At 41.3% G+C, this 21,812-nt stretch overlaps 1 protein-coding gene across 1 annotated transcript in view; it reads left to right on the top strand.

Annotated features, from left to right (window-relative positions):
* Window positions 1-21,812, top strand: part of polq (polymerase (DNA directed), theta) — a 112,932-nt gene that overhangs the window by 14,106 nt on the left and 77,014 nt on the right. The window contains exons 3-9 of the mRNA XM_061906837.1: window positions 4,319-4,599; window positions 4,660-4,865; window positions 7,585-7,761; window positions 17,208-17,338; window positions 20,141-20,297; window positions 20,359-20,470; window positions 21,538-21,739. Of these exons, the coding sequence (XP_061762821.1) occupies window positions 4,319-4,599; window positions 4,660-4,865; window positions 7,585-7,761; window positions 17,208-17,338; window positions 20,141-20,297; window positions 20,359-20,470; window positions 21,538-21,739 (1,266 nt within the window). The remainder of the gene's footprint in view (window positions 1-4,318; window positions 4,600-4,659; window positions 4,866-7,584; window positions 7,762-17,207; window positions 17,339-20,140; window positions 20,298-20,358; window positions 20,471-21,537; window positions 21,740-21,812) is intronic.

Raw genomic sequence — 21,812 nt, 5'->3', positions numbered from 1 at the left:
TATCTCAAAAAATTAGAATATTTCCTCAGACCAAGTAAAAAAAAAAAAAGATTTATAACAGCAAAACAAAATCAAACATTTGAAAATGTCAATTGATGCACTTAGTACTTGGCTGGGAATCCTTTTGCCCGGATTACTGCATCAATGCGGCGTGGCACGGAGGCAATCGGCCTGTGGCATTGCTTGGGTGTTATGGATGCCCAGGATGCTTCAATAGCGGCCTTCAGCTCATTTGCATTATTGGGTCTGGTGTCTTTCAGCTTCTTCTTCACAATACCCCACAAATTCTCTATGGGGTTTAGGTCAGGTAAGTTAGCAGGCCAATCGAGGACAGTATTGCCATGGTCAGTACACCAGTTACTGCTGGTTTTGGCACTGTGAGCATTTGCCAGATCATGCTGGAAAATGAAATCAACTCCATAGACCTTTAGAACAGATAGAAGCATGTAAACAGCTGCATTGACTCTGGAGTTGATGAAACACAGTGGACCAAAACCAGCAGCTGACATGGCTCCCTAAACCATTGCTGATTGAGGGAACTTCCGTTGTCTAGATAGAGTTCAGGAGTGGCTTGACCATGGGAATACGGCAATTAAAGCTGTATCTGTTGAAAAGCTCTATGGAGATGATTATTTCATTTTCCAGCATGATCTGGCACCTGTCCACAGTGCCAAAACCACCAGTAACTGGTGTACTGACCATGGCATCACTGTCCTCCATTGGCCTGCTAACTCCCCTGACCTGAACCTCATAGAGAATTTGTGGGTTATTGTACAGAAGAAGCTGAAAGAAACCAGGCCCAACAATGCAAATGGGGTTTTGTATTCTTCTTCCTCCAAACACGACGAGTAGAGTATATACCAAAATGGATACATGGATGATGCAGCAGAGGATTGGGAGAATGTCATGTGGTCAGATGAAACCAAAATAAAACTTTTCGGTATAAAATCAATTTGTCGTGTTTGGAGGAAGAAGAATACTGAGTTGCATCCCAAGAACACCATACCTACTGTGAAGCATGGGGGTGGAAACATCATGCTTTGGGGCTGTTTTTCTGCTAAGGGGACAGGACGATTGATCCGTATTGAGGAAAGAATTAATGGGGCCCTGTATCGTGAGATTTTGAGCCAAAACCTCCTTCCATCAGTGAGAGCTTTGAATGGTTGACCAAATACTTATTTTCCACCATAAATTACAAATACATTCTTTAAAATTCCTACAATGTGAATTCCTGGATTTTTTTTCCACATTCTGTCTCTCACAGTTGAAGTGTACCTATGATGAAAATTACAGACCTCTGTCATCATTTTAAGTGGGAGAACTTGCACAATCAGTGGCTGACTAAATACTTTTTTGTATATATATATATACATGGTAATTGTATAATAATATCATGCATTTATTTTCACATATCAATCAATCAGTGTTTACTTATATAGCCCTAAATCACTAGTGTCTCAAAGGGCTGCACAAACCACTACGACATCCTCGGTAGGCCCACATAAGGGCAAGGAAAACTCACACCCAGTGGGATGTCGGTGACAATGATGACTATGAGAACCTTGGAGAGGAGGAAAGCAATGGATGTCGAGCGGGTCTAATATGATAGTGTGAAAGTTCAATCCATAATGGATCCAACACAGTCGCAAGAGTCCAGTCCAAAGCGGATCCAACACAGCAGCGAGAGTCCCGTTCACAGCGGAGCCAGCAGAAAAACATCCCAAGCGGAGGCGGATCAGCAGAGATATACACAGGCGAGCAGTACATGGCCACCGGATCGGACCCGACCCCCTCCACAAGGGAGAGTGGGACATAGAAGAAAAAGAAAAGAAACGGCAGATCAACTGGTCTAAAAAGGGAGTCTATTTAAAGGCTAGAGTATACAAATGAGTTTTAAGGTGAGACTTAAATGCTTCTACTGAGGTGGCATCTCGAACTTTTACCGGGAGGGCATTCCAGAGTACTGGAGCCCGAAATGAAAACGCTCTATAGCCCACAGACTTTTTTTGGGCTTTGAGAATCACTAATAAGCCGGAGTCCTTTGAACGCAGATTTCTTGCCGGGACATATGGTACAATACAATCGGCAAGATAGGATGGAGCTAGACCGTGTAGTATTTTATACGTAAGTAGTAAAACCTTAAAGTCACATCTTAAGTGCACAGGAAGCCAGTGCAGGTGAGCCAGTACAGGCGTAATGTGATCAAACTTTCTTGTTCTTGTCAAAAGTCTAGCAGCCGCATTTTGTACCAACTGTAATCTTTTAATGCTAGACATGGGGAGACCCGAAAATAATACGTTACAGTAATCGAGACGAGACGTAACAAACGCATGGATAATGATCTCAGCGTCTTTAGTGGACAGAATGGAGTGAATTTTAGGGATATTACGGAGATGAAAGAAGGCCGTTTTAGTAACGCTTTTAATGTGTGACTCAAAGGAGAGAGTTGGGTCAAAGATAACACCCAGATTCTTTACCGAGTCGCCTTGTTTAATTGTTTGGTTGTCAAATGTTAGAGTTGTATTATTAAATAGAGGTCGGTGTCTAGCAGGACCGATAATCAGCATTTCCGTTTTCTTGGCGTTGAGTTCCAAAAAGTTAGCGGACATCCATTGTTTAATTTCATTAAGACACGCCTCCAGCTGACTACAATCCGGCGTGTTGGTCAGCTTTAGGGGCATGTAGAGTTTGGTGTCATCAGCATAACAGTGAAAGCTAACACCGTATTCGCGTATGATGTCACCTAGTGGCAGCATGTAGATGCTGAAGAGTGCAGGGCCAAGGACCGAACCCTGGGGAACTCCACACGTTACCTTAAGGTAGTCCGAGGTCACATTGTTATGGGAGACGCACTGCATCCTATCAGTAAGATAAGAGTTAAACCAAGACAGGGCTAAGTCTGACATACCAATTCGTGTTTTGATACGTTCTAATAAAATATTATGATCGATGGTATCGAAAGCAGCGCTAAGATCGAGGAGCAGCAACATAGATGACGCATCAGAATTCATCGTTAGCAATAGATCATTAGTCATTTTTGCGAGGGCTGTCTCCGTGGAGTGATTTGCCCTGAAACCGGATTGAAAGGTTTCACATAGATTGTTAGACGCTAAGTGTTCATTTAACTGCTCCGCAACAATTTTTTCAAGGATTTTTGAAATAAAGGGAAGGTGAGACACCGGTCGGTAGTTTACCATGAGGTCAGGATCGAGGTTAGGTTTTTTAAGAAGAGGATGAATAACCGCTTTTTTGAATGCTAGGGGAACAGTGCCCGAGGAAAGTGATAAGTTCATAATATTTAGCACTGATGGACCTATTAATACAAAGAGCTCCTTGATCAGTTTCCCTGGAAGTGGGTTAAGTAAACATGTTGTTTGTTTTATTCCATTTACACGTTGTAACAATTCCTCTAATGTTATTTCCTCAAGACAAGAGAAACTATTTTGGAGGGCAGTATCCGCCATATATACAATCGTGTCAGTGTTAATAGAACCCAGTTGTAGCTGGGACGCATTGTCTTTAATGTCCTTTCTAATGGCTTCAATTTTCTTACTAAAGAATTGCATAAAGGCATCAGCTGAGTGGGTGGAGCTACTGGAAGGAGTCCCTTGTTGGGTTAGCGATGTTACCGTACTAAACAAAAATTTAGGATCATTTTTATTACGGTGGATGAGATTTGAGTAATATTTAGCTTTAGCTAAGGTAAGCATGCGTTTATAAGTTATTAAACCATCACTCCATGCTTGATGGTGCACCTCAAGTTTAGTCGTGCGCCATTTGCGTTCCAGCTTTCTACATAATAATTTCTGAGCTCTAGTTTCCTCTGTAAACCACGGGGTACACTTTTTTGGAGCCTTTTTTAACTTTAGCGGTGCTATGTTATCAATGGTTTCGCGCAGGGCGTCGTTAAAGTTGTTAGTGAGGTTATCAATAGAGCCCACATACTTTGGGAATGGTGCCATTACCGAGGGCAGTAGGTCAGTAAGAGTTGTCGTTGTGGCCATATTAATGTTGCGGCTGCTATAGCAGTTATTGTTATTATTAGTTTGCCGAACATGCGTCTGAACCTCGAATTTTATAAGGTAATGATCGGACAATACTTTAGTATGCGGGATTATCGTAACTTTGGAAATGGTGCTACCCCTGACAAGCACTAGGTCTATCGTATTACCGTTGCGATGCGTGGGTTCATTTATTATTTGTTTGAGACCACAGCTATCAATTATAGTCATCATTCACTATTACGAGTGGCCCTCTGAGGGCAGCCGTAATGGCAAGGTGACCATCACTGAAAAGGAGTTTGACACTTGTGCTTCAGGGGGTTGTGCTGGGAGAATCTACCTTGGCTCTTGATGAAGAGATATTGCAGGTCATGGAGGCCACAGAGCCTGCATCGAATCCTGCAGCAACCGTCGGCGGCATAGACGCATGGAAACCATCTAAGAGAGCCAACTGCAAAAATCTCGCTCAGCGGCTCCTTTTCGGCGAGGACTGCGAGGAACCACAGCAGCCTGTTGGGGGCCTGAAAAGCGACATGACGACACCAGCTTGCGTTGGCAAAGAAACCAAAACTGGCCAACAAGCCGAAATACTGCCGGGGTGAGCCACACTGACATAATAGCTCCTTCCTACATGCTTTCACTGTTCTTTATGTTTCAGCCTTCCAAGAAACCCAGAAGGGAATACAAGTCCGGGTCCTTCTCATGACGTCTCAAGAGGCTACATCTTGTTTAGTCCCACACGCGCGGCTGCTGCTATGAAGAGGCCCAAACTCCAGCAGTCGCTGCAGAATCAGTCCGCCTCGGTGCTCACCGTCCCCAGCGGCTTAGAGCTCAGCACGCTTGCTGACACCTTACCTCAGCCAGGTGAAACAGCTCACTATTGGTGTTGTCAGCACAAGGGATGGAGCAGGGATGTCCAAGGGGCAGCTGATTTTTTTTAACGCCCCGCAGCGCATTCTAAAAATACACTGCATAAACTGAAATCTAAGTAAGATGAAATATCTCAAATAAGGGTGATATTTTCTTATTTTCTGTCTGATAATATAATTCTTCTCACTCAGCAGATTTCATATTAGTCTTTTACTTGTTTTAAGGGTTTTGTTCCTAAATCAGGCCTGGGCAATTATTTTGACTTCTGGGGGCCACATTTAGAGAAAAAAATGTGTCTGGGGGCCGGTATATTTATTTTTAGGTACAGTAATACAAAACCTCACAATAATGTCTGATGGAATGGTAAAAACTTTATGACAAACTGCCTTAAAAAACGTAATGGAACTTTACATTTTTCTATGAACGATACAACACTGAATATTGACAAAATATGAATGTCACACCCGGTTTCGACTGACATATTTTAATGCAACAAACTGTGAAATATGTATGTGAAAGGTACAAAACAAACCCACCTACAATCTGATATACTGATATATCACTAAGTTTTAGAACAGGCTTGGGCAATTATTTTGACTCGGGGGGGGGGGGGCACATTTAGAGAAAAAAATGTGTCTGGGGGCCGGTATATCTATTTTTAGGAACACTAATACAAAACCACACAATAATGTCTGATTGAATGCTAAAAACTTTATGACAGACCGCCTTAAAAAAACGTCATGGAATTTTAAATTTTTCTATGAAGCACAAAACACTGAATATTGACAAGTATGAATGTCACACTCCGTTTCGATCGACATATTTTGCAATCAAGTGAAACGCAACAAAATGCAACAAACAGTGAAATATGAACGCGAAGGGTACAAAACAAACCCACCTACAATCTGATATATCTGATATATCGCTAAGCTTTAGAACTTTGTTTTGAAAATTTCCTTCCGCATCTGTGGAAACACTTCCAACCCACACTGCCTGGTGCTTCGTCTGAGCTGCTGTGACGTCGATTACCATAGTAACTAATTAGATGACCATAGTAACTACAAACCCTGTTTCCATATGAGTTGGGAAATTCTGTTAGATGTGAATATAAACGGAATACAATGATTTGCAAATAATTTTCAACCCATGTTCAGTTGAATATGCTACAAAGACAACATATTTGATGTTAAAACTGATAAACATTTTTTTTTTTGCAACTAATCATTAACTTTAGAATCTGATGCCAGCAACACGTGACAACGAAATTGGGAAAGGTGGCAATAAATACTAATAAAGTTGAGGAATGCTCATCAAACACTTATTTGGAACATCCCACAGGTGTGCAGGCTAATTGGGAACAGGTGGGTGCCATGATTCGGTGTAAAAACAGCTTCCCAAAAAATGCTCGGTCTTTTACAAGAAAGGATGGGGCAAGGTACACCCTTTTGTCCACAACTGCGTGAGCAAATAGTCAAACAGTTTAAGAACCATGTTTCTTAGGGATAACTTACACATCTGTAAATCACCATTAATGCTAAAAGGTACATACAGGTTTTGGAACAACATATGCTGCCATCTAGGCGCCGTCCTTTTCATGGACGCCCCTGCTTATTTCAGCAAGACAATGCCAAGCCACATTCAGCACATGTTACAATAGCGTGGCTTCGTAAAAAAAGAGTGCGGGTACTTTGCTGGCTCGCCTACAGTCCAGACCTGTCTCCCATCGAAAATGTGTGGCGCATTATGAAGGTTAAAATACGACAGCGTAGACCCTGGACTGTTGAACGACTGAAGCTCTACATAAAACAAAAGTATGAAAGAATTCCACTTTCAAAGCTTCAGCAATTAGTTTCCTCAGTTCCCAAACGTTTATTGAGTGTTGTCAAAAGAAAAGGTGATGTAACACAGTGGCGAACATGCCCTTTCCCAACTACTTTGGCATGTGTTGCAGCCATGAAATTCTAAGTTAATTATTATTTGCAAAAAAAATAAAGTTTATGAGTTTTAATATCAAATATCTTGTCTTTTTAGTGCATTCAATTGAATATGGGTTGAAAATGATTTGTAAATCATTGTATTCCGTTTATATTTATATCTAACACAATTTCCCCACTCATATGGAAACAGAGTTTGTAATTAGATTACCATAGTAACTAATCAGATTACCATAGTAACTGGTATAGCATCCAAAAGCGCAGATTCCAACCATTGAAATACTTTGTACAGTTAAAGACTTACGGTCATTAGAAAACATCACTGTACATCATAATGGCAGCTACACTTTCCATCTTAAAGATCTAAAAAAAATAATTTGGGAATCTCCGGCGGGCCAGATTGAAAATTTAGCGGGCCGCATGTGGCCCCCGGGCCTTAATTTGCTGAGGTCTGATTTAGACCATTTCAAGTGTTTTACCATTCTCCATAAATTCCCAATTTCCCTGTAATTCCCAAATTTTCAGGAAATTCCCATTGAAATCAATTGGACATTTTTCAAAATTCCACAACTCCCACGTTTTTCATCTGATTCAAAGTGTTCCAACTTCAAAATATTCAGACTGCTTGGTTATTGTGTGCTCCACTTCAACATTTATTAAAAAAATTCCAGGATTTCAGTTCTTTTGCAATCACACGCAGTTCCTTCAGGAATTGCCTCATCTAGTTATTATTATTAATGAATAACTTTGATTATTTCTCTCTGTTCTCCGCTGCACAGGCCTGCCTTTGCGCGCTCCCGACGAGCAATCCGACAAGCTTTTACTATCGAATTGGGGCTTGCCCGCTGCAGTGTTGGAGTGCTACCACAAACACAGAGTGACTCACATGTTTGACTGGCAGGCTCAGTGCCTTGCTCAAGGCCGGGTTCTGCAGGGAGGCAACCTGGTCTACTCTGGTAAGAAATTGCATGTGTACGGTATCGCCCAAAAGTGAGTACACTCCCTTTTAGCGTTTCACCAACCGTGTTTACTGTGTCTTTTAATGCGATACTGCTGTAGAAATGACTTGGATATTATTCGTATCACCACACACTTGCACAAGAGCCCGGTATTCAGGGTTCAACCATGTCTTTTATTGTGAGTGCACAACACGACAGTCTCTGCTCCGTGACTTTTCAGTCTTTTTGGCGTGTCGTCTTTCGGGCATTCTCTCTCTCTCACAATGTGTCCGCTCACCAGCACCAACTCCAACAACGTGTCTCGGTTCCATGTTCAGCTTTTGTAGCTCTATACTATTACCTTCATTTACAAGCTTTAATGGTTCTGTGACAGAGCTCTTGACTCAAAACAATTGTATCTCAGATCAATGGTGCTTGCCCCCCAAAACAGCTTAATTACAACATGTCGCACGCCTTTTGAAAATAAAAAGAAGCGTTTAGATAATAGGGATGTGTCAATCCAGGTTTTTGCACTTCCGATCCGATACCGATATTGTTTTTGCACTTCCGATCCGATACCGATACTGGTCGATACTGGCCTATCCGAGCATGAATTAAAGTTTAAAGTTATTTAGCCTACTTAGTTGTCAGATTCATGTTGAAAAGGGTTTTAGTACTCTTGATAAGAACTGTAGAATTGCAGACATTATCTGTGAAATAGGCTTCACGGTGGCAGAGGGGTTAGTGCGTCTGCCTCACAATACGAAGGTCCTGCAGTCCTGGGTTCAAAATCCAGCCTCGGGATCTTTCTGTGTGGAGTTTGCATGTTCTCCCTGTGAATGCATGGGTTCCCTCCGGGTACTCCGGCTTCCTCCCACTTCCAAAGACATGCACCTGGGGATAGGTTGATTGGCAACACTAAATTGGCCCTAGTGTGTGAATGTGAGTGTGAATGTTGTCTGTCTATCTGTGTTGGCCCTGCGATGAGGTGGCGACTTGTCCAGGGTGTACCCCGCCTTCCGCCCGATTGTAGCTGAGATAGGCGCCAGCGCCCCCCGCAACCCCGAAAGGGAATAAGCGGTAGAAAATGGATGGATGGATGGATGGATGGATGATAAGAACTAACCAGCTGAATTAGGTGAGTTTGAATAATACGCAATGGTTGGTATTCAAGGATAAACACAAAATAAAAAAAATTAAGTTAAGTTAAAGTTAAAGTACCAATGATTGTCACACACACGCTAGGTGTGGGGAAATTTGGCCTCTGCATTTGACCCATCCCCTTGATCACCCCCTGGGAGGTGAGAGGAGCAGTGGGCAGCAGCGGTGCCGCGCCTGGGAATCATTTATGGTGATTTAACCCCGAATTCCAACCATTGATGCCGAGTGCCAAGTAGGGAGGCAATTGGTCCCATTTTTTTCTAGTCTTTGGTATGACTCGGCTGGGGTTTGAACTCACAACCTACCGATCTCAGGGCGGACACTCTAACCACGAGGCCCCTGAATAGGTCATGACAAACAGAAATGGCCTCATTAAACAGTAAAAAAATTAACAGTATAAAGTGCAAATAATGCTGTAAACATTATTTAAAAAGCAAAACAAACAACCCAAGTAGGATAAGATGTCTATAACTCAGCATTAATACTTGCTCTTGAACAAGTGTAAACTTAAAAATAAAAAAAATATCTACGTACTCCTTTCAATTGTTTGCCCCAGTCAGTGTGGGCGGGGGGGCAAACAATTGAAGTCCAAGCATAATGGGGAGATTCTTTATAACAAAGACAAGCACTTCAAGATGCTTAGGTGTTCGCCTGCTCCTGTGTTCATCAATGATGAGTGCTAAAAAGCCTCTCACTCTCAAGAGTCATTAAAATGTCTTACAACTTTACCACCACGCTTGACTTTATTGTGGCATGTGTTGCACTCCACCTCTTCATCTTTTTCGTTTTGTAGGGTACAATAATCCCACACAGCTGACATTTATACTGTAACTTTTAATTCACACGGCCGTCTTAACGGTTAGAACACAGACCTGTGGAATGTTTGAAGGTGTGCTGGAAAATGCGGAACGGAGCGTAGGGAGCAGCAGAAGAGTGGAATGTATTATTTAAATCGGTGCATTGGTAAACACGGACCAGATTTTTTTTTAAAAACTGGATCTGGATCGGCATTTTCCCATGCCTTGCCGATACGCATTTTTTGGCAAATATCGGCGGCCGATCCGATCCAAATATCGGATTGGGACAACCCTATTAGATAATACATATATTATAAAAATAAAATAATGGGATGTACTACTAACAACCACAGTGAATTATTTAGTAATAATGTCGATGTTTACATTGGAGAGTGGAAATCTACGCTATCTCCTTTGAGCTGTTTCTCTTTCCAACACACCATCTGCAGCTTTTACATGTTTTCATGGATAAATGTGCGCAGTTTAGATATTATTTCAACATTTTTGGCTGGCGTTAAACCCATTCTTGCTTCACCAAGTTGGCGACACGCTCAGTCATGTTTTCCATGGTTTCTTTCTTGCTTGGAAAACGAAGCTACATGGCTTTCTCGCTATAAGCCGGTGTTTCTTAAAGGTGCCTTATGTAGTAATGTGACCAGAAATGGTACGGCAATCACGGTCAAAATTCCGTAGTCCCCTCCCACTCTCCATGACTGAGGTTGCCAGATACGCAATCAAATCCGAATCCTAGGAACTTGAAATGGCAATCAAGGCTGTGAGTTTCTCTTGTTTATGCTTCTTGTAAGATGGTTTACTGAGTAATTTTTGCCACGTTTTACTGATGTCCATCCATCCATCCATCCATTTCCTGCCGCTTGTCCCTTTCGGAGTCTAGGGGGTGCTGCCGATTAGCCAAATATATTTGTAAAGTTACGCAGCAATATTTTAGTCGGAACAGACTGTTGGCATTACCCTGCTAAAATGTCTAGTTTGACCGCACGGACCACCATCGAAATAATTATTATATAATGATATATAATATATATCGCATAAGCCTACTTTGATGGTAAGTAAAAAAATACTGTCAGGTTTAAGCACAGAACTATCTATTAAACAGAACAAAAAGCAAGGAATCAGGCAGAGACAGAGTTCAGTTTTGCTCATGAGGAAAACGGATGGCGCTGCACACTCAGTTACAGTCTCACCCTACGCTCTGAGGAACAGCACACGCGCCCTCCGTTTTATTCAGGAGTCCCCTAGTTACATCGCTGAGGCTGCTTCTAAAGGGAGAGGTCACACATTATGCAATCAGCTCAGTAGGCACATGTGCTGGGGGTCTGCCTGCTATTGCCTTATCTTTGTTGAGGTGCCTGAGGTCCGTCCTTGGCTGTTAGCAGGCTGAAAGACAGAAAACATCTGCGGCGAGGTAACTCCAAACTTGCAGTGGAAGATAACAAGTTGTGTGCCTTTGCACGAAAAGAAAAGTACAGCTTGAGCACAATAGATAACTAGAGCAACGGCCTTTAAGCATAAGAGTTGTGCGATAACTTAAATATAATTACTCTAACAATTACCGCCACATTTTATTCAGCATAACCCCATGTTGCATCCAACCTGACGCATTGCATTCTCTTTCATGTACGCACATCACCATCTTTCAGTGCAGAGTGCAATTCTATGAGACAACCCATGTCACGCAAAAACCACGTTACGCGTAAATCATGCAGCCTACTATCATGTCAATACATAAAGTAGAAAATCATCACATATATCTCATTATATTGTGCCAAGCAAACACCACCCCATATGTGTCTGATTCACATACGGTACCATCCATCCATCCATCCATCCATCTTCTTCCGCTTATCCGAGGTTGGGTCGCGGGGGCAGCAGCCTAAGCAGGGAAGCCCAGACCTCCCTCTCCCCAGCCACTTCGTTTAGCTCTTCCCGGGGGATCCCGAGGCGTTCCCAGGGCAGCCGGGAGACATAGTCTTCCCAACGTGTCCTGGGTCTTCCCCGTGGCCTCCTACCGGTTGGACGTGCCCTAAACACCTCCCTCGGGAGGCGTTCGGGTGGCATCCTGACCAGATGCCCGAACCACCTCAACTGGCTCCTCTCGATGTGGAGGAGCAGCGGCTTTACTTTGAGCTCCTCCCGGATGGCAGAGCTTCTCACCCTATCTCTAAGGAGGAAACTCATTTCGGCCGGTTGTACCCGTGATCTTATCCTTTCGGTCATGACCCAAAGCTCATGACCATAGGTGAGGGTGGGAACGTAGATCGACCGGTAAATTGAGAGCTTTGCCTTCCGGCTCAGCTCCTTCTTCACCACAACGGATCGGTACAACGTCCGCATTACTGAAGACGCCGCACCGATCCGCCTGTCGATCTCACGATCCACTCTTCCCCCACTCGTGAACAAGACTCCTAGGTACTTGAACTCCTCCACTTGGGGCAGGGTCTCCTCCCCAACCCGCAGATGGCACTCCACCCTTTTCAGGGAGAGAACCATGGACTCGGATTTGGAGGTGCTGATTCTCATTCCGGCCGCTTCACACTCGGCTGCGAACCGATCCAGTGAGAGCTGAAAATCCTGGCCAGATGAAGCCAACAGGACCACATCGTCTGCAAAAAGCAGAGACCTAATCCCGCGGCCACCAAACCGGAACCCCTCAATGCCTTGACTGCGCCTAGAAATTCTGTCCATAAAAGTTATGAACAGAATCTGTGACAAAGGGCAACCTTGGCGGAGTCCAACCCTCACTGGAAACGTGTCCGACTTACTGCCCAGAAACCGCAATTAGCCGTGCTAATGTTGGAATGCATTTCCTCAGCGTTTCAGCATATTGAGAAGGAAATAAGCGCTGAACCTACACATCCACATAGGTTTTATTTGTCGAAAAAAATATATATTTGCCCTGTCAGTTGGATACAGACTAACAAGCATATAATTCCTCCATTAGTTTATATGTCAATGTATCATTGACCGGGCTAGCATGCTAAGTTACACTAGTGCAGTGGTTCTTAACCTTGTTGGAGGTACCGAACCCCACCAGTTTCATATGCGCATTTACCGACCCTTCTTTAGTGAAAAATAAAATGTTTTTTTCTCAATTTAATCTTAATTTATAAATATTAATCATGAAATAATGTTATTATATAAAAGATATACAATAAAGATATATATTACAAACAGAAAGTTACAGGAATGTACACATGATCCTATGTTTACATCTCATTGTGCAACATGTGAATGTTTTAGTGGCAACTAAATGCGATATCTGAAAGGGGTACAAATTATTTCCAAGGCAGGAACCCCACCTCATGTAAATGACTGCAGTCATTTGATTACATTTCTCTTATTTAGTCAGGTTTGGGACAGGTGTGCTGGTGGTGTGGCCACAGTGCATGTGCACGTCTGACGTCATTCACATGTGCTCCACTGGATACTTAATCAATCAATCAATCAATCAATGTTTACTTACATAGCCCTAAATCACTAGTGTCTCAAAGGGCTGCACAAACCACTACGACATCCTCGGTAGGCCCACATAAGGGCAAGGAAAACTCACACCCAGTGGGATGTCGGTGACAATGATGACTGAGAACCTTGGAGAGGAGGAAAGCAATGGATGTCGAGCGGGTCTAACATGATACTGTGAAAGTTCAATCCATAATGGATCCAACACAGTCGCGAGAGTCCAGTCCAAAGCGGATCCAACACAACAGCGAGAGTCCCGTTCACAGCGGAGCCAGCAGGAAAACATCCCAAGCGGAGGCGGATCAGCAGCGCAGAGATGTCCCCAGCCGATACACAGGCGAGCAGTACATGGCCACCGGATCGGACCGGACCCCCTCCACAAGGGAGAGTGGGACATAGGAGAAAAAGAAAAGAAACGGCAGATCAACTGGTCTAAAAAGGGAGTCTATTTAAAGGCTAGAGTATACAAATGAGTTTTAAGGTGAGACTTAAATGCTTCTACTGAGGTGGCATCTCGAACTTTTACCGGGAGGGCATTCCAGAGTACTGGAGCCCGAAATGAAAACGCTCTATAGCCCACAGACTTTTTTTGGGCTTTGGGAATCACTAATAAGCCGGAGTCCTTTGAACGCAGATTTCTTGCCGGGAGATATGGTACAATACAATCGGCAAGATAGGATGGAGCTAGACCGCGTAGTATTTTATACGTAAGTAGTAAAACCTTAAAGTCACATCTTAAGTGCACAAGAAGCCAGTGCAGGTGAGCCAGTATAGGCGTAATATGATCAAACTTTCTTGTTCTGTCAAAAGTCTAGCAGCCGCATTTTGTACTAACTGTAATCTTTTAATGCTAGACATGGGGAGACCCGAAAATAATACGTTACAGTAATCCAGACGAGACGTAAAAAACGCATGGATAATGATCTCAGCGTCTTTAGTGGACAAAATGGAGCGAATTTTAGCGATATTACGGAGATGAAAGAGGCCGTTTTAGTAACGCTTTTAATGTGTGCCTCAAAGGAGATAGTAGGGTCAAAGATAATACCCAGATTCTTTACCGTGTCGCCTTGTTTAATTGTTTGGTTGTCAAATGTTAGAGTTGTATCATTAAATAGAGGTCGGTGTCTAGCAGGACCGATAATCAGCATTTCCGTTTTTTTGGCGTTGAGTTGCAAAAAGTTAGCGGACATCCATTGTTTAATTTCATTAAGGCACGCCTCCAGCTGACTACAATCCGGCGTGTTGGTCAGCTTTAGGGGCATGTAGAGTTGGGTGTCATCAGCATAACAGTGAAAGCTAATACCGTATTTGCGTATGATGTCACCTAGCGGCAGCATGTAGATGCTGAAGAGTGCAGGGCCAAGGACCGAACCCTGGGGAACTCCACACGTTACTTTAACGTAGTCCGAGGTCACATTGTTATGGGAGACGCACTGCATCCTATCAGTAAGATAAGAGTTAAACCAAGACAGGGCTAAGTCTGACATACCAATTCGTGTTTTGATACGTTCTAATAAAATATTATGATCGACGGTATCGAAAGCAGCGCTAAGATCGAGGAGCAGCAACATAGATGACGCATCAGAATCCATCGTTAGCAATAGATCATTAGTCATTTTTGCGAGGGCTGTCTCCGTGGAGTGATTTGCCCTGAAACCGGATTGAAAGGTTTCACATAGATTGTTAGACGCTAAGTGTTCATTTAACTGCTCCGCAACAATTTTTTCGAGGATTTTTGAAATAAAGGGAAGGTGAGACACCGGTCGGTAGTTTACCATGAGGTCAGGATTGAGGTTAGGTCTTTTAAGAAGAGGATGAATAACCGCTTTTTTGAATGCTAGGGGAACAGTGCCTGAGGAAAGTGATACATTTATAAGTTCAGCCATGATATGCTCATTTCAAAATTTGATTTACGGCCCCGAAATATTGTTATTTTGTTTCGATGTCCCGCCCTCCACCGTTTGACCAATTAGAAAGTCTGTGAGTGTGTCACATCCAGGTTGCCAGTTACGCACCACCACTGGTAAGGTTACTAAACTTGTCAGACCTCAGTAAATCTAAAAGGCCTCGTTAGGATTCTCAACTTATTCATGAAAGAGCCAGGAACAAAACGAAGATTTGTATCAGGGATGCCTCTGAAAGATGGAGATGATTGAAGGCTTAAGGAGTTTTTACCTTTGCTCACGCATATGGAAAATTAGAGGGAACATGGTTTGGGGGTATAGGGAGAAATTTTTATTTACACAATGGCTAAGGCTCCGCCGAACCCCTGAGGCCGACTCACCGAACCCCTAGGTTTCGATCGAACCCAGGTTAAGAACCACTGCACTAGTGTGATGTTGCTTCGCTCCTAAGCATTGGTTGCAGGAACATACTAGCTTTGTTAGACAAGATCATAGACTATATTGGACAATATGGTTTACATACCAAATGTATATTTCCATTTATTACAAGTAACAAGAAAATGTCAATTCCTGACTTACCCTTTAAAGAGGAAATTAGCAAGTCAGATGAAAAAGTCTACTCCGCCTTCAATCATCTCCATCTTTCAGAGGCATCCCTGATACAAATCTTCATTTTGTTCCTGGCTTTTTCATGAATAAGTTGAGAATCCTAACGAGGCCTTTTAGATTTACTGAGGTCTGACAAGTTTAGTAACCTTACCAGTGGTGGTGCGTAACTGGCAACCTGGATGTGACACACTCACAGACTTTCTAATTGGTCAAACGGTGGAGGGCGGGACATCGAAACAAAATAACAATATTTCGGGGCCGTAAATCTAATTTTGAAATGAGCATATCATGGCTGAACTACCGTTATCAGTTATGGAGGTATTGGAAAAGAACATGATTTATTAATGCCTTTTGACATATCAGGGCCATTTAATTATGACTTGACATGCAATTATTCCATATGGCACCTTTAACCATTGTTTGGCCATGAGCGCACTGTAGAGGGCCGGAAAAAAACCCATGTTTCTCAGTACTCAGTTGTAAGTCACTTGTCGACCGCTTGTTGCAGTAATGACAATAACAAACAAACAGAAGAAGTCTGCAGCTGAAGTCTTAGAAGACAATTGGGACTAAATTGATGAAGCTGTATTTTCATTTGGACTTCAATTTAATTAACCGTTTTGTAGAGGCAGGGATTTGTTTCTCACTTGTCACATGGGATAGTGGCTGTGGCTATGTGTGCGTGCGTGTGCTGAATGAATAACACGCGCTGAATGAATAACACGTGCTCATGCCTGTGAATCCTTTTTGTCTTGTATAGAGAGGGAGAGAGAGAGAGAGAGAGAGAGACTGAGGTAGGGTGCTGCTACTTCTGTTGATCGCAAAAGACTATCTTTTTCCATCATAATCTAGTCCATGTAGTCATGCAAATCCAACTGCATGTAATATATTGTTTTTTACTCAAAGGGAAAATAAATCACCCTCATAACTGCAGTAATGACTTCATGTTTCATCTTAGGACCCAGCGTGTTAGACAGAGCCCGGCTTTCTACTCTCAATGACTAATTTGTTTCTGATAGTTACACAACACGTTTATTTCAGAAACACATGTCATAATTTATTTATTTTTTAGGTTAACTAGCATTTATTTGTTTCAGCACTACATAGTTTTTAAATTGTATTAAATAATTGTAATACATGTTGAAACATAAGTACATTTATTTTTTATCTGTTTTCAATCTATATGATGATCATTTAAAAAACATATTTATTATGTATTTATTTTAACACTGCATAATTGTATATAAATTACTTTTTTTAATCAGTTTTTATGAATCCCCTCTTTTGCAGTACATTTGATTAGTAATTATTTTGGTTATCAGCCTGCCCGAAGCCTTGATAATAATCTTTGTGATTAACGCATCCTCTTCAAGCTGTACACTGACTACACTAAAGTTGACCTCCTATACGTACATACTAAACTGTAAATTTGTCGGGGTGTACTCACTTTTGTGATATGTGTCTCTTAAAGGGTAAAAGAGATTTCTTTTTTTTGTTTCTTTGCCATTTTTAGCTCCGACAAGTGCTGGAAAGACTTTGGTATCGGAGCTGCTGATGCTGAAACGCATCTTAGAGACTAAAAGAAAAGCCTTTTTTATTTTCCCTTTTGTGTCTGTGGCCAAAGAGAAGATGCACTACCTTCAGGTGAGGAAGACCAGCAGGAGATGGATAAATTGATGGCCATGACAAGGGTGTCTAAACGTTAAAAAATAAGTTCCGGGACGCAGCACATTCTAAAAGTACTATAACAGGAAAAAAAAGAAATATTGCAATGCTGACTCTAATAACTCAAAGCTTTTCTTTTAAAATGATAATTGCTTGGAAAATAACAATGAATTAAAGTTAGTGTTATTATAAATCATTGGCCTATTGAATACTAAATATTCTACTTAAAAATATATTTTTGGGAAAATATTACATATATGGGTATGACGTTAAACTACATCCAGGCATGAGATGGGAGGTTGTGTGTGGGGTTAGTGACTCCCAACTAACGTCTATAAAATGCACACAAAGAACCGTTTGCACCTTCTCTTGTGACTGGCGGGCGGTCAGCGCCATAAAGCTGAGCGGGTCCCTGGGTAAATGGGGCGCGGACAACAAACAGGACGGACTAAGTTCAACAGCCCAGTAAGGCAATTAGTCTAGGAGAAGGAACTCTGATATAAAATACCACTTTCAATCCGCACCAAGCCAGCGTGGAAGGTGTAGGCTAATAACCAGCATGAAAAGTACGCCAAATGGCAGAAACATGCTGAGGCTTTCGTCCAGCAGTGGACTGACAACAGCTGATGATGATGATGATTACATATTATTTTGTGTGTTAGCCATTAAAAAAAAAAAAAATATATATATATATATATATATATATATACATATATATATATATATATATATTTGAAAAAAAAGGGAATAAAACAAACAAATTTAAAAATTATATTTAATCCAAATACATTTTTGGGGAAAATATTGAATATTTTGTGTGTTTACCATAAAGAAAACAAAGTTTTCTATGACAAAAACAGCATAAAACAAAAACACACACACAAAAATTAAAAACTTATAATTGACGGAAAGACTGAAAGTTAAGCTCGAGATTTTAGAGTTGAAAGTATAAAAAAACAAAAAACATATATTTTATTTTCAACACTTTTTAGATAATTTTAGTGTTTTTTTTTTTTTAAACTGTCGTCGTTAAAAATGAATCAAAATCAATGTTGTTATGAATTTTGGACCAATTAAAGGCTCCAATTATTTCACATCAAAAATTCTACTTTGAAATATTTTTTGGTGATAATATTTTGTTTGCAATTAAAAAATATATATATATATATTTGAGAAACGATAATTGAAATACTGTTGGGGGGGTGGATATTGCATATTTTGTGTGTAAAAAAACCAAAACAAAGTTTTCTATGACAAACGGCATAAAAAAAAACCATAAAAAAATATTTTAAAGAAAATCTGAAGCTGAGCCAGAGGTTTTAGTGTTTAAAGTAAAGCAATATATGACTTCTTTTTTTAACACTTTTTAGAGAATTTTACCGTTTTGTTTTTTAAACAATTAATCAAAATCAATGTTGCTATGAATGTTGAATGCCGCCCACCTTTCTTTAAAATTCTCTGAGATAATGGGTTCCACTATGTAAAGCCCTTTCAGTAGCGAGAGAAAAACGCTATATAAATTTAATTCACTTCAAGTTTTGACCGATTTAATGCTTCAATTACGTCACATCGAAAATGAAACATCTTTAGTGTTTGCCATATAAAAAAAACATCTTTAAATAAATAGGGAATAAAACAAACATATATGAAAATTATAAAAACGTATAATCGACAAACGGGTCTGAAATTGATCGAGAGACTTGAGTGTTGCAAGTAAATGTTATTTTTAACACTTTTACGAGTGGGACCATTTTGGCGGATTTTTTCTAAATTGTCATTGCAAATATTCCAGTTTGAGAAAAAATTGGGGGAAATATTGTTTATTTTGTGTTTTTGCCATCAAACAATTGTCCTTTCTTAAACTAAAAGAGCATACAACAACAACAAAAATAAAACACATCAACAGCAGGATCTGAACTTAATATTGACATTTAAAAAAAAAAAGCTACATGACTTATTTTTTTACCATTTTTATGATGGAAACCCTTCTGGGTCCCCTGGATCAAACTTGAAAGGAGCCCTAAAAAAAAAAAAATCTACTGTTTATTCTGGACTATAAAGCACACTTAAAATCGTTTTTTTTTTAATTTTTTTACTCAAAACTCAACAGTGCGCCTTATAACCTGGTGCGCCTAATGTAAGGAATATGGTTGAGCTTACCCACCTCAAAGCAATTTTATTTGGTACATGGCCTAATGATAAGTGTGACCAGTAGATGGCAGTCACACATAAGAGATAAGTAAAGGCTGCACCGTTTGATGTGCTTCGACATAGGAATATTATTATGGTGTGTGTATAAGGTAAGACATATTATCTGGTGTTTTGTTTAGCAATATTATGCAAAATAAACTTTTCTTACCTCATGGTACCTGCTGATCTGTATTTGGGATCTGCATAAATCCTGAAAAACTGCCCGGGTTCGCCTTTGTAGTCTGAGCCGACACCATAGTCAATACGCTTCGTCTTTTTCTCTGTCTTGTATTTATGAGTCTATTTTATTTGATTCCACTGATTTCCCCTAATGTGACAACTGCCATTCTCAGACTTGTTTTGGCCTTCAGTCTATTTTATTTGATTCTACTGCTTGCCTCAAATGTGTCTAGTGTCATTCTCAGACTTGTCTTTGGCCTTTAGTCTATTTTATTTGATTCAATTGCTTTCCCCAAATGAGTCAAGTGTCATTCACAGACTTGTTTTTGGCCTTTAGTCTATTTCATTTGATTCTAGTGCTTGCCCCACATGTGACAAGTGTCATTCACAGGCTTGTTTTGGCCTTTCTAGAGCGTATTTGAGGAGGCTGGAGTGCGTGTGGGTGGCTTCATGGGAAGCACATCAGCAGCTGGAGGCTTGGCAGCTGTGGACGTGGCTGTTTGCACCATAGAGAAGGCCAACTCTCTCATTAACCGGCTAATAGAGGAAGACAACATGCCTTCACTAGGTGTGTAGGCGTTAGACAGTGGACTTATTCAAAATAAAATCCTGCATATGTTTTGTTTTAGGTATGGTGGTGGTGGATGAGTTGCACATGGTTGGAGACTCTGGAAGAGGGTATCTACTGGAACTCCTCCTGACCAAAATCCGCTACATCGGGCAGAAGCGCAACGCCTCTGGGTTTGTGTCCCGCGTTGCTTTTGAAAACTGCACAATTGAATGAAAAGCCGCAACAAAATACTGAGAAGCATCCACCAAGGCGAAACATGTCTGTTTTTACATAAGAAGAGTAGTACCTCAACTTAAGCGGTTAATTGGTTCTGTTCCAAAGCTTTAAACTCAAAACACTGGTATCTCAAATCATTGTTGCCTGTTGAAATAAATTGAAATCAATTTATTTGGTGCTAGGTCCACAAAACGGCTCAAATTTAACATGCCATTTACAAGGTTTGGGTAAGAAATGCTGTATTAGAAACTATACACTATGATTTAGTAGATTTATGAAGGAATGTAATTTTAATTATTAATAATGTATGTATTTCCTTCTTTCTGTGTTTCCGTCAAACACTCCATAAGCAGCTTCTCCAGATTTTCCTGGTTCGTCGTTTACATAATATTTTAGCATTTTTGTCTTGGGTTTGACTCATTCTGCTTCAGTTAAAGTACCAATGATAGTCACACACACACACACTAGGTGTGGTGAAATTGGTCCTCTGCATTTGACCAATGCCCCTGTTCACCCCCTGGGAGGTGAGGGGAGCAGTGGGCAGCAGCGGTGCCGCGCCCGGGAATTATTTTTGGTGATTTAACTTCCGATTCCAACCATTGATGCTGAGTGCCAAGCAGGGAGGTAATGGGTCCCATTTTTCTGGTCTTTGGTATGACTCGACCTGGGTTTGAACTCACAACCTACCCAGCTCAGGGCGGACACTCTAACCACGAGGCCACTGAGTACAAGCAGTGATACGCTAAAATGGCTTTGCCGAGTTGGCAACATAGTTGGCCATGTTTCAAATTATAATTTTTTTAATTCAATGAATACAATCCACTTTTGTTCAGCACTGCCCTTTACACTCCCTCTCTTCCTTCCTGGTTATGTCCGTCCCTGGCTATAGGTAATGCTTGTGAGTGAGACCAGATGTTTTGTAACTCAAATGTTTCCTTGCAACTTTTGTCACAATTATCGCGAAACACTCGTTAGTTGAGGCGCCGCTTTACCTAATGTTGTGTCCTTCCTCTCGCGACAGATCCTCCTCTGAAGGCGTACAGATCGTAGGTATGAGCGCCACCTTGCCTAACCTCTCCCTCCTGGCCGACTGGTTAGGCGCAGAGCTCTACCAGACCGACTACAGACCTGTGCCCTTGCAGGAGCATCTAAAGGTGGGTCTCGACATCTTTGACAAGAGCCTCTCTGTGGTCCGACAGTTCACTCCAGCACTCCAGATTAAGGTAACCTGACACTAACAATCCAACGTTTGAGCTTCATTCAATCGCAGCTTCATTTTAATCTGCCATGTTTATC

This window comes from Nerophis ophidion, linkage group LG01, assembly GCF_033978795.1.
Source record: "Nerophis ophidion isolate RoL-2023_Sa linkage group LG01, RoL_Noph_v1.0, whole genome shotgun sequence".
NCBI classification, from domain to species: Eukaryota; Metazoa; Chordata; class Actinopteri; order Syngnathiformes; family Syngnathidae; genus Nerophis; species Nerophis ophidion.
Note: the sequence above shows the minus strand (reverse complement) of the source record. Positions and strands in the feature narration are given on the sequence as shown.